This window comes from Maylandia zebra, linkage group LG23, assembly GCF_041146795.1.
Source record: "Maylandia zebra isolate NMK-2024a linkage group LG23, Mzebra_GT3a, whole genome shotgun sequence".
Taxonomy (NCBI): Eukaryota; Metazoa; Chordata; class Actinopteri; order Cichliformes; family Cichlidae; genus Maylandia; species Maylandia zebra.
Window position 1 is genome coordinate 36,081,385 of NC_135188.1, and position 13,310 is coordinate 36,094,694.

Consider the following 13,310-nt stretch of genomic DNA (forward strand, 5'->3'; position numbering starts at 1 on the left):
GCTTACATGAATGCATATTTGCAAAAACACAGGTGGAGCGTTCGACTTTAGAAGATGAAAAAGAGGCGACGATCGCATTCCTGCACACACGGGCTTTACCGGAGGCTTTGTCTAATGAGGTGAACGTTAATGTGTTCCCATTTCCGGTTTTGATCTCTCTAAACAATTTAAGCGATTGCGTTGTGGGGAAAATTCCAAAGCACCGGTTAATGACCGCCCTGCTTCGGATTTCGTGCAGAGGCTCAGTTAAAAATGTTGAGAATGTGCACCTTAAATTATATGAAGGAAAGTGTAAATCTAGATGAAACGGAGCTGCTCTTATGCCACAGTAAAGAGAAGCATATTCAGACAGTGAGAAACACACCAACAAACAGGAACAATACACACAAAAACAGGAACAACTACCGTCAGACTTCAGGGTTGTTTAATGTCAAACGTTAATATATTTGTCTCCTAATCCATAGTGAAATATTCATCCAGCTTTGACACTCGTACAGGGTCATCTCTGATCTTGCAGTGACTACAGAGTGACCCCTTCTCCCACAAAGAGGCGAAACATTGATGCCTTCTCAAAATAAATATTTTATCATTATAAAATAATAAACCTTCAAATAAATATATAGTTTTAACTTTATATTTAAAGTTATATGAAAATAGAATTTTCATATAAGGTCACTGTACAATTTACAAGTAGAAGGGATAAGATCTTTCTTTTGTAAATTACATAAACGTGATTAAGAAACATTCCAGTGAATGTAAAACAAAATTTCAAGCAAACAAAAGGTCAATTATCTGATTCATATACACCCATTAGCCAAAAACATTAAAACCACCAGTCTCCCTTTTCTTAAAAAACACTGTGATTAATGTTGTGTCTGGCAGTGGGGACACTGTCATAGGTTGTGGGTTGGTGACTTTGTTTCTGATCAGTTTGGGATATTTTAACGTGTTCTTTCAAATCGTTCCTGAGCAGTTTATGAAGTGTGATGGGAACACTGTCCCCTGTCCCGGGTGGGGCTTTGCGTAAACAACGTTTAAATGGGCGGTACGTTTCCCGGGCAAACCTTATACTGCAATGACATCATTGCTTCGCTTGTCAGTGGTTTTAATGTTGTGGCTGATTAGTTTAGGTATGGATTCATCAAGGTGCCTCTGGCATGGCAGAAAACTTTTCCCAGTTGAAGTATTATGTACAAAAATAAAACATCTGTTCAACTCGTTTTCTGACGTACGCACACCATTTGCAATTAAAACTTTACAGTCAGTAACAGGAATCTGTTCTTAGCATACAAGTTGTATTAAATGTTAAAACAACAAAAAGAGAGAAGACACTATCTGCTGGCCTCTCATAACAATAAAACAACGAGGGCACTTGAGTGAACAAATTTTTCAGGACATTAAGAAAAAAGGAGGAAAAAAAGACAGTAGTTGAATATGTCTTCATACCTTTAAATGTCGAGCGCTTCTTTTGGTTTACCTTTCAAGTGAAACTCCTAATGCTAGGGTGAGTGAATGCACCTCCCATGCCTTTAGTACAGAGATTTTTCTGAGCCCACTTTAAAAAGGCAGCATATTAAGGCCATTTTTCAGCAGATATTGTAATAACCTAGATGAAAAATACAAAACCTTAAGCACAACAGCATTATTAGATCTCTATTAAAACCTTTCATCTACACAACTACATGCCTATCGAGTTGAGTGAGCGTAGAGCCATTCCATCCATCTCCATTTCAACACACACACTACGTCTACGTTGGTTTCCGGACATCCTCATAGTGGACTGAATTTGAGTTCTTGCACCGACAGCCGGGTCGTTTGGCTCTGTCATAGCAGCACTGACACACTGCCACGCATCCTTTAACCGGGAGGTAGCACAGGATACAGGGCAAGAACAAGGAGAGGAGCGACACGGTGACCCAGCGGACGCAGCAGTGGGACTGCGTGCACGAGAATGGCTTGTCCGTGCACGTGTCCTCGTCGTCGCTGGAGCAGTGGTAGAAAAGGCCTTTTATGCAGCAGACGCATGTCCCGTACTCCACTGCACTATCTGCTGAGCACACGCACCGCCGGCCACACATCCAACAGGAAGGGAGCACCCGTGGGCGACGGCAATCTGAACACTGACATCGGCCGCAGTCCTCACACCTAACCGAGTGTTTACCTTGATTTCTATTGACACTGCTGCTCGTCATCACCACTACTGGCCTGGACTCCTCATTCAGGGGTTTCAGCTCCTCTGAGTTCAGTTCGGAACGCTTGGGCTGTGTTCTGATTATCTGTTCGCCGTTCTCTGGGCTGCCGATAAGCCTCTGGTCTGAAGAAACGCTTCCCACGCTGGTCCTGATGCTGCTATGGGAGTCGTCTACACTGGAAGACTGCATAGCACCCGGCGTGGAAGAGTTTCCGTGCAGGTTGCGGAGATTATAAGGCCTCTCTTTTTGAGTCTCCTGCTGTCCACTGCCTCCTAAGCCCTGTGATGTATCCTGAGTACCTGAAGACTTTTGGGCAACAGTAGGCCCTTCTGTGTACTCATTGCTACTCCCAGTTATCCTAATCTGATCCAGAGATAGCACTGGTTCAGTATGGGGCAGCTGTCCTTTGTTCAACCCGGGATTTGAAGGACCGTCATCAGTCTGCCGAGTCCGTGGTTCAGAGCTCCCTTCGTCATTCAGTGTACCCGCTGGCCGGTTCAATGATGACCCCCGCTGCCCTCCTCCCCCGTCGCTGTCGTTCTGACTTCTGGAAAACATCTCGTGACTGAAGGGCCACTGTGGCTGGCAGGGGACACATCTGAAGTCCTGTCAAAGAAACACACAGTTTATATCCGTATGGAGTGGCACGTCATGCAAATTATGCCATGCAAATCCTAACCGATGTCAGTGCGAGCACCACTATGGAAATTAGGTCTAACAAACACATCAGTGTGGCAGAAAAGATCTGTTAGATCGCACAGTCGATGTAATGTTTTAAGTCACTAGCTGCTGTCTGCTGGGGCCTGCAGAATCAATTTTATGAAGGCTTCCTTTGAATCACAAGCGAGTCTTTGTCTGCTCTCAAAAGGCAGGATAACCAAAGGTTGTTTGCTCAAAGCTGAATCTAAATCCACTCCCAGACCTTACGTTTATGCCTCTGATATTTGAATTTAGGTGCTTTCCGGCTGCTATTTTGTGAAAACTTCCTGTTTTCTCGCATGTATGACAATAACTCACCATATCTGAAGAGAGAAAATTTGCTTAAAACAACAAAAGAACAACACTATCCTGAAGGTCTGACTTACAAGGACTCACAATTTGTTATTTTGCGACACACTCATCTAAAATGAGTCTTTAAAACAAGTTGTCAAACAGGCATTTGGATGCGTGTGAAAAACGCCCAGACTGCAATGGGGACTGAGACACACGAGGTGAAGTTAATACCAGCTATGCAATGCTGGTAATGAATTGATGCTGTGAGGTCATGCTGCTGAACATGAAGAATCTTGCCCTTGGTACAAGTCCTACCACAGACCCTTGCTGCAGCGCTCACGCTTCCTGTCATCGATCTGGCATGTAACAAGGCTTAAAATGGCTGAAACTTCAGTTTCTCAAATGATGACTCTTTTGGTTGGCCATTTTAGTTTGCGTACTATATGCATGGGAAAAATTCACTATATTGTGGTATCTATTTAAAAACACAACCCCCACCCACCAAAAAACCCCAATAAAAACAAAGCTCGCAGACAAATTCAACGACAGCTTTGTTAACTTCGTTAAACTCAATGTACCAATGCAGGCGGCAAGAAGGTCTAAACACTCCTATAGAAAATTACACAATTATTCATGAGATTATAAAATTGTACATTTTATAATGTATCAGTTATCATTAATACACTGCTTTTGGGACACCCCTTATAAGCTTTATAATTAGTAACGCACCTACTAATTATAGTAGGTACGTAATTACCTTTTAAATGCAATCTTTTTCCAGGTAAATCGTGATCTTAAAAAATATATTTATACTAAAATATAGATTTCCCTCCCATCCTCTTCTATTGGACATGAAGAAACATTTCAGGTCATCATTCATCACAGCAGCTTTGTTGCTTATGTCAGTCAAAAGGCTGATAAAATTAGGCCTATTATAAGTGCATCACTAATCTGTCAGATTGAGCTTCGGGGCATGGCGATGTGCAATTTCTACCTTTAAACTTTATTTTAGAAGGCAAAACGTTAAAATAACCAGATTATAGCAGCATCAATACATCAATTAATGCTATGACGGTTGTTTACCTTATACTCAGAAAAGCCAATCGGTTGCTTGGTAGTCAACTGTCAGATCTGAAATTGTCGTTCTATCATAAGATGTTAGAAGACATCACCACTGGCTGAGGAAAAGTAAAAAATATTTTTCACTTTATTAACCTTCCAATAACCAACACGATCAGCCAACAGTCAAAATATCGTCTGACACAGCAAAAACATCAGAGGTAAATTATGTGTCAAATGACATGTTTCACATTTTCTACGCCCGTCTCTCACAGGGTCAACATTTCCATCGTTAGAGGTTGCATACTCTGATGATCAAAGTTCATTTCTTTTTAAACACTGAAGACTGATGTGGGTCAAACTGATAACTCAAACGAGGAGTTGAAGCGCATGAAAGAATGCATGTAAGAGGAGAGGAAACCAACTTCATTTCTATTAAACAAAAAAACCAAACAAAAACAAAGCAAAGAGCACCAGTGTCTAATAAGAGTTTAAGATGAAGCAAACCAATACAACAGCTTCGACTTCCCAACTACTGGATACTCACCCCAGATCAGCCATAGTTTCCCTTTGAATGTATTAACAAAAGTGCTCTGTACACAGGCTCATTTAAACCACTGCCTCACACCAAAGTGATAGGGTGGTGAAAACGAAAAAAAAAAAAAAAGGTCTTGATTCTTGTGCTCGTGCTAATTACCTTTTAAATGCAATCTTTTTTGAGAAGTGGAGGGACCAAGGCCACCCCTCTTTTCAGTTACAATACAGGAACGGCTTTTGTTTGTTCCTGTGGCAAGTGGCAAATGGCCTGCAGCAACCTTCCCCATTCGAGCACATTTTTACATTGTTAGACAGCTGAAAAGATGATGAGTGACAAGATTTGAAGAAGAAGTTTGGAGCAAAGAAAGAGGCCATGTTAAGTGGGAGTACACTCAGAGGCTTTGTGTATGGTGGGACATCTTTGGGAATATCTTGGGTTCTTTTGGTTTTATAAGCCTGGTTAAAACAGACGCCTCCACACAGGAGTCTGTGACAGTGGGAGGGAAGCTGGAGCTCTGTGACAGGATCGAGCTTCCTAAAACTAAACAGAGCATCAGCCAAAAAGAAAAAAAAAAAAGACATTAAAAGAATTGAATGCTGAGTAAAACCAGAAAGCCCAATAACTCGCGCGGATTCTGATACGCAACCGATAAGCGCCTTGCCACTGTGTGCATGAGATTTATAATGCAAACATGCAAGCGTGCGGCACGGAAAACACGTTTAAAAGAAAGAAAAGCTAAGCGGACAGCTCGCAGCAGCGGACGGAAACAGTGCAAACTGTGGGTGCACGTATGAGCAAACACGTGCCAACTTGGACACTGCTACTTCCTAATAACCAGACACCAGCGGTCAGGTGAACAATTAAGCTAAATGAGTCATTAGTCAAAGGGAAGGCGGTGGCTAATTTTAGAAGTTAAGAGGGAAAGAGGGACCTTATAAACTTAAGAGGGGAAGGGTGACTAAGATAATGAGCTCAAAACTAAGCCAGCAGCTATGTTAAAATCATAACAGTGCACGTATGAGCCAAGTGCAACCCTAAAGGACGGGAGTGACAAAACCACAGCTAAGAAAACTGTGAGGGGGAACAAAGTTTGTTAGTCCAAAGCTTCAACCAAGAGCATGCGTATTGTTAAAAAAAAAAAAGAATAAAAACTACACAGGTCACACTTACCGTGCTCGCGACACTTTTAGACCCCCGTTTAGGTGAAACAAATCCAAGTTGAGGGGGCGAGTATTCCCTGCGGCAACACTTCAGTCGGGAAAACCGTCGGTAAAATCCATTGACAAAGCTTCCAGCCGGAGCGCTCCTTCGGGAGAAGAGGCGCTAAGATGTAAATCCCATGTTTTTGCGCAACAGCACGAGGCGTTAAAGCACGCGATAACTTCAAACAGCCGCCGCACGATAAAGTTTATTAGCAAACTTAAAAAAGGAAAGAAGAAAAAGACTGGAACTAGAGAAGAGAAGCAGGCGACAAACCTCCCATTTACAGGTAGTTTTCACTCCGTGTGTTTTATCCGCGACGTTCAGAACGTCTTGCAAGTACTTTTTTTTTTCCTCGCGTGTGAGTGTGATTTTTTTCTCTCTCTCTCTTTCCGGAGAGGTCGGGATTTGCGCTGTATGTGGCGTCAACCTGAAGGGGGGGGGGGCGGCAGAGCACTTGTTGTGACAGCGGATATATCGCATCCGGTGCTCAACCATTGAATGCCAGAGAGTAGCCATTCACACCCAGTCTGATCAAGCCGATTAACCTCTTTGGAAATATGTGTGCTTGGGCCCGTAAAGTCTTCAGTTTCTTATAGCTGACACATTTTTTTTAATAAAAGAAGCACGTTACAGAGCAGTCCCCTGAAAATAATGTGTCATATGCTTACCATGTGAGGGTGTTTATAGGTTGCAAATAAACAGAATGTCAGTCCATTCGATTTGTTTTTAGCTAACTTTACAGGGTACATGGGTAGCACAGTATTAGTATTTTCTACTTAATGCAGTTTGTGTACTTTGTGAAAGTGAAAAAATGTAACGGTTACATTACATTGCATTATGAGAGAAGCTGGGTAATTGAGCACATCTTGTGAAGTACAGTATAACTGCTAGGTAGTGGTTTTGTACATTTGTGTAACACTATGTTGATGAATATTGAATTAACCTATATTAGGATTTATCACCCCTTTCCAAGTGTAAATTATGGCCTCAGAGTTAAAAATTTGTCAATATTGATTTTGTCCAATAAGATAAAGTTATCCCTCTTCAGTTATTGTTTTTGCTGGAAAATGAGAAAATGAGCGTACCAACACTAAAACCTGCCGTAAATGTTGCAATAAGATAGAGTTTGTAGTTGCAAGCATCTTGCCGCCCTGCTTTTACTCGTGTGATTGAGCTGTTAACTTGCTCAGAGTTAGGAGCTTGGGTTGTCGAGCTAAGTGTGTCCAGTGTTCGATGGTTTTTCAGTTGAGGCAGTTAAATGTAAGTCTACTTCACTGACATGGTCTCAGGGTGGTGGTGTGTACAGATGACCTCTCTTGTTTGTAATATTCCCACAGTATTTACATTTTATTTGAGAAAATCTTGATATTTGGTGTTCCTGTACAACATTGCCATGTAAAATATCACGATGCTATGCCGTATCGATTTTTCCTTTTACCCTTACTGCTTAGGTAGCCTTTTTCTACTGCTGTCGTTTTTGGTGCTACTTCTCACTGTTTATGTAACAGCTAAATTCATTTTATACATGATTACATTTTCAAAATTTGACTATAATATAACAACAAAAACATATAATATATAGAGTACATTTACTCAAGTACAGCACAAGTTCACTTCAATTCCACTTCCTTTCTCAGGGAGATTGTGTACTCTTTAATTCCAAGTTTAATTCCAATTAACAACTACGGCTAGATGCCAAACTGTTATACAGCCTGCAAATTGTGACTGTTTATAAAGGATGGTGTGGCTTTATTTATCGAAGTGCTTGCTAGTAACTGACAGGGATGCTTTTAATTTAAAGTAAAGTAATTTTACTTTGAAACACAACATCACTTCTTTTCTTTTTTTTCCACACTCCCAAGTCCTTAATGGAAAACTACTGTCTCCCTCTAAAATCAAGGTAAGCTGAAGACAAACTGCGAGATGCAGTGCCAGATGGAGTAGTTTCACACACTCATATTGACTTTCCTTTGACGTACAGGGCACTGAGTTAATCTTACTGAACACCTCAGGACACTTTTCTTATTTCACACCTTTTTAAGCTCTGCTACCAGGCTGCTATGGATTTAAATCCAAAAGCAATCAATGAGAATTGATACAACTAATTAGCAAGTCAATACTGTAGTTACCCCAGAGCTCTTGTGAATAATTATAAAGTGGCGCCACTGTGTGGCCATCTCCATATACTACAGGCTACAATCAATAGCATGTGGATTTTCTAATATAATAATAGACTTAAACTAGCTTCAAAATCAGTCACATTCCTTTAAATGACTATGATAAACACATGGGCACCAATAAAGAAAAGCAGAACGGCATAAAGATGAAAATAGGATGTGGATCAGTGAGTCTGGATTTAGATTCAAGGATGAAAGATTGAATGGTTGTTATTTAGTAGTCAAGTCCTACACTTATATCATCTTACAAAAAGGCCCGGACAGACTGTTACCCGCCTTGTGTCCCTGCAAAATAATAAAAAGAGCAATTAGCTTGTGTTCAGCGAGCCTGAACTCAAGCAGAAGAGATTCAGTGAAAACAATGGACTTGGACATCTCCATTCCCCCGTTTTCCTCTAATTTAGTAATAGAGTGTCTGATCAATTTCAGACAGAATAATTATGAAGTTGTGAGAAGCACACTGCTGAGAGAGGTCACTTTAATCAGCTCAGTGTATGACTTGGCAAATTAACTTGGATCAGGGTCAGCAGGCTCTCAAGACTTCCCACTTTCTTTCTACAATTTGTCTTCCTTTGTTCCTCCCTGGCTGCTCTTCATTTACCCTTAAAGCTTTGTTGTTCTTGATAACATGTTACATGTCTCCAGCAGCACACACATACACAAAATGAGCCAAGGCACAATCAAGACTTGCAAAATAATTCTGTTTATTTAGGTGCTACATATGTAATGTCCCCCTTTTTGGTAATAAACACTTTACGTCACTTACATTTGATAATTTAGACACATTCTGTTGTTGTTTGTTAACTATCAAACATCACATTTTCAGTTAAGCTCTGAAACAACCAGATCTGTTTTTTCACTTTAATCTGGTCAGACTTGATTTTTGTCCTTTTGTGTGAGTATTATTATTATTATTATTAATTATTATTATTATTATTGTGTTGTAATTAGTGTGTGAATTCTTGTGTTACGGCTGAAAGTTTGTTTCTTTCTTGTCATAGTGGCCTTTGAAACAGTCTACTCAGCTAATTCTTGATGTTTGTGGCAGTTTGTTAATATGAGTTGTGCAGTTGTGTCAGTTTCGGTAGGCATTTGCTTACGGAGAAGGGTTATCAACCTACGCAAACATGCTCCCATGCAGTTCTTCCTAAAGCTCAACAGCACTTAGTTTGTCTGTATAATGGCATGAGAGATCACATCACTTCTTCACTTCCTCCCACCATCGACTCACTTCAGTTTGCTTACCGGACTAATCGTTCCACAGACGATGCCATATCTCACCTGCTCCACACATCCCTGAGTCACCTGGACACTGGCAGAGGGAATTATGTTAGGATGCTGTTCGTGGACTACAGTTCAGCATTCAACACAATAATTCCCTCTAAGCTTTTCACCAAGTTGACGGATCTAGGACTCAGCTCATCACTGTGTCAGTGGATCCTCAACTTCCTCACAGACAGACCCCAATCAGTGAGGGTAGGAAAACAAGTCTCCCCCTCCATCTCACTCAGCACTGGAGTGCCTCAGGGCTGTGTTTTAAGCCCCCTGCTGTACTCACTGTACACTTATGACTGTGTAGCCACATCCGACACCACCTCCATTGTCAAGTTTGCTGACGACACTGCTGTTGTGGGCCTGATCTCCGACAACATCGAGACGGCCTACCTGGAGGAGATTAGGAACCTGGAGACCTGGTGCCAGGAGAATAACCTCCTCCTAAACATCAGCAAGACTAAGGAGCTGATCGTGGACTTCACTACAAAGCAGGCGAGGAATTACAAACCCCTCATCATCAGTGGCACGCCAGTGGAGAGAGTGGACAGTTTCCGATACCTGGGTGTCCACATCACTCAGGACCTGTCATGGTCCTGTCACATCAACACCCTGGTTAAGAAAGCCCGTCAGCGTCTCTTCTTCCTCAGAAGACTTAGAGACTTCCATCTGCCACTGAAGGTGCTCAAGAACTTCTACTCCTGCACCTGATCTTATGTGCTGCACAATAATGTTTAACATTTAGTATTTACTGTCATATTCCCATATATCATTGTGATGTTGTTTATTCTATTACTCTTGTTCTCTTCTGCTTGCTTTCTTTTTTCTTTCTCAGCAGGTGATCCAGGTGATCGATATATGCATTTTTTTTCTCTGCCCGTTCTGTTGGTTTTTGTCTTTTGCCCTTCTCCCCCGTCCCTCTTCTCAGCTGTTTCTCTTTCCCTCTTTCTTTCTCCCCTTCTTTCCCCCAGTCAAGTCTGTCCCGTATTCAGTAAGTGAAAATAAAATAAACATTAAAAGGTGAATCAAATGGACCATTACGGCAAGGCTGGGATGGTCAGTTTGGTAAAGTAAATCCATTGGGCATCTTTCTTTGCCTTTAGACAACAATTCTGATGGCAAAAGAGCCAAACGGGACAGGCCAAAAAAACAAAACAAAACAAAAAAAAAAAACATCTGCACCTGGTTTGGGAACAGCACCAAGCAGGACAGACGAGATCTGCAAAGGGTGGTGCGCTCGGCAGAACGCATCATTCAATCAGAGCTCCCTGACCTGCTGTCCATCTACACCAAGCGGTGCAAGTCCAAAGCTAGGAAGATTATGATGGACCTCTCCCATCCCAACAATGGACTCTTCTCACTGTTGAGGTCTGGGAAGCGCTTCCGCTCCCTTAAGGCCAAAACAGAGAGAATGAGGAGGAGCTTCTTCCCCCAGGCTATTCGGGCCCTGAACCAGGTGTAGGACTGGACTCTCCCAAACACGTCACTATAAGACTGGACTCTCACACACGTCACCACACGCACCACCACACATTTCCTATAATCCTATAATTCCTATAATTTATAATCCTTATCTTTATAATCTCTTCTGCTATTTGCACATTCTTTACTGTAAATTCCTAAGTTAATTTGTAAATTTTTGTAGTAAATTGTAAATATTGTAAAACTTTTCTTCTGTCATTTAATGGTCGGGCATTGTACAGCTACAAGCATTTCACCCCCATGTCATACTGTGTATGGTTGTGTGTGTGTGACAAATAAAATTTGAATTTGAATTTGAATGAAAAAGTATTTGCCTCCTCTTTGACTTCTTGTTCTTTTCTTTTCTTTCTTCTTTCTTTCTTTTTTTTTTTTTTTTTTACATATTTCTCACCTTTAAATGTTTGTTTCACCTCATCAAACAACTTTTAATATTACACAAAGTTAACCTGAGTAAATATAAAAATGCAGTTTTCAAATGATGGGGAAAAGTCTCTGCCAGCCTACAAGGCCCTATGTGAAACTGGTTTCACTCATACTCTGATGGAAGCAATGGGGAGCAACAGTCAACCGAATTTTTCACCTAAAATTCTTTTGGATTATCAAGATGTTTTTTTGGCACTTTGGTTTCATTTCGATCAGTAGTGGTTTTCGCCTTTGAACTTTCCTATGGAGGCTGTTTTTGCCCAGTCTCTTTCTTATTGTTGAATCATGAACACTGACCTCAACTGAGCCAAGTGAGGCCTGCAGTTTGTTGCATGTTGTTCTAGGTTCTTTTGTGATGTTTTGATTGAGTTGTTGATGCACTCTTGGGATTTATTTGATAGGCTGGCCACTCCTGTGAAGGTTTACCATTGTTTCATGTTTGATCCACTTGTGGATAATGGCTCTCAACATGGTTTGTTGGAGTAGCAAAGTCTTAGAAATGTCTTTGTAACTCTGTCCTGACTGATAGATGTCAGCGACTTTGTTTCTTGTCTGTTTCTTGTGTTGTGTTGCTGGTGATCTGGTGGAAGTTAAGAGGTTAAGCTATTCAAGTTTTGGCCAAACCTGCATTGAGAACTACACATTTCAAGTTCAGGAAACGCATACCAAAACTACTCCAAAAAACAAAAGCACAATTTCTGCCATCTTTTGTTTATTTTTTTTGTTTTCAATATGAGTTAAATTATTTAATGAACGGGTAACACACATAATACACAGTCTTAATTAAGAGCAAAGTTACCATCTGTTATGGCCTATCTCCTGCCTTTATTTGGGACTATAGGCCACATGAAGATGATAGTCTAATCATGGAAACTGTAATAGATTGAAGATTTGCTGGGCTTGTTGAATTAAAAGCATTCACAGTTGTGGAACAAAAAGGTGGTTTTAAAGTTAGAAGTCTGACCTTTGCCTTACATAAAATAAGGTCAAGCACACAATGTTTCCTTGCATTTTTGTCTCATCGATATTCTATTTCCTTTTGTGTCAGCGATTTCCTCCTCACACTCTCATGAATTTCTGTGTCAACAGATGAGTTTTCGCATCTGCGGCACAATGATGCAATGGTAGCAGATCCTTAGCAGACACACTTGTGCCGATGAGCCAGGCATGAGCGAAAGGGTAAAGATTTCAGGGTATGACTAATTTTCCTCTCAACTCCCACCTCGCTCATTATGTAAACACAAAAAACTTGTGCTCAACTGGACAGACACCCCTCATTTCCCTTCCACCGTGCATTTTCACTCAGAACTGTGTTTCCTTAAGGGAATTACTGCAATCAAGAATAGATGTATAACACTGAGGCTCTTTACTGGCTACATTCCTGCCCCTAGAATCAAGCAGAGCAAAGACTGCTAAATTAAAGAAGCTTTTAGTATTTCTATTCAAAATGTAAGTGCTAGAAAGTGAAAATTAACCTTTGCAACCCTATCTAGAACCCCTCAGTTTAATAGCTTGATACCATTGTTTCCCCAGATTTATTTTTTTGGGTCCTACCTAACAGTAAAAAGCCTATTAATTGAATTTAGTCATTCCAGTGTTGGAGGGCTTTACATCTGTCCCATACACTCAGGCTGCTGAATAAAGTGTGAAAAATGACCATCTACCCTGGAGCCAGTAAAGTCTGGAAATTGAGTATTTAATGACGGCTGAGTTATTGCAGTTCCAAAAGTTTTTGTCCTGCGCCACAAGCGATAGAATTTCTTTTCTTTTCCCAAAATACTTGAATGGTGATTCTCACTTCCCCCGCTGAGATGCTCAGAATGCTGTGCACATAAAATAAAAGTAGAGAAAATTGAAATGAAACCTAAAACCCCTGCTGCTGTGGGAGATGAACTGTGTCTGGGTTGTCAAGCAGACACTGCAAACTGTTTGAAATAGCTTTGTAAAAGGACCGAGACTCCCAAGTCCATC

The 13,310-nt window shown here is 41.0% G+C and overlaps 1 protein-coding gene across 4 annotated transcripts; it reads right to left on the minus strand.

Annotated features, from left to right (window-relative positions):
- Positions 1-407: 407 nt before the first annotated feature.
- spry2 (sprouty RTK signaling antagonist 2) lies at positions 408-6,430 on the minus strand. Of its 4 annotated transcripts, none has more exons than XM_004552598.5 (3): positions 5,953-6,430; positions 4,269-4,363; positions 408-2,798 (listed from the first exon to the last, which is right to left on the minus strand). In XM_004552598.5, the coding sequence occupies exon 3, from the start codon at positions 2,748-2,750 to the stop codon at positions 1,749-1,751; it is 1,002 nt and encodes a 333-aa protein (XP_004552655.2). In that variant the 5' UTR covers positions 2,751-2,798; positions 4,269-4,363; positions 5,953-6,430; the 3' UTR covers positions 408-1,748. The 4 variants fall into 4 exon arrangements, with proteins under 4 accessions (XP_004552655.2, XP_004552657.2, XP_004552656.2 ...); XM_004552600.4 differs by lacking the exon at positions 5,953-6,430 and adding an exon at positions 4,942-4,960; XM_004552599.5 differs by lacking the exon at positions 5,953-6,430 and adding an exon at positions 4,792-4,904.
- Between the last annotated feature and the right edge of the window lie 6,880 nt (positions 6,431-13,310).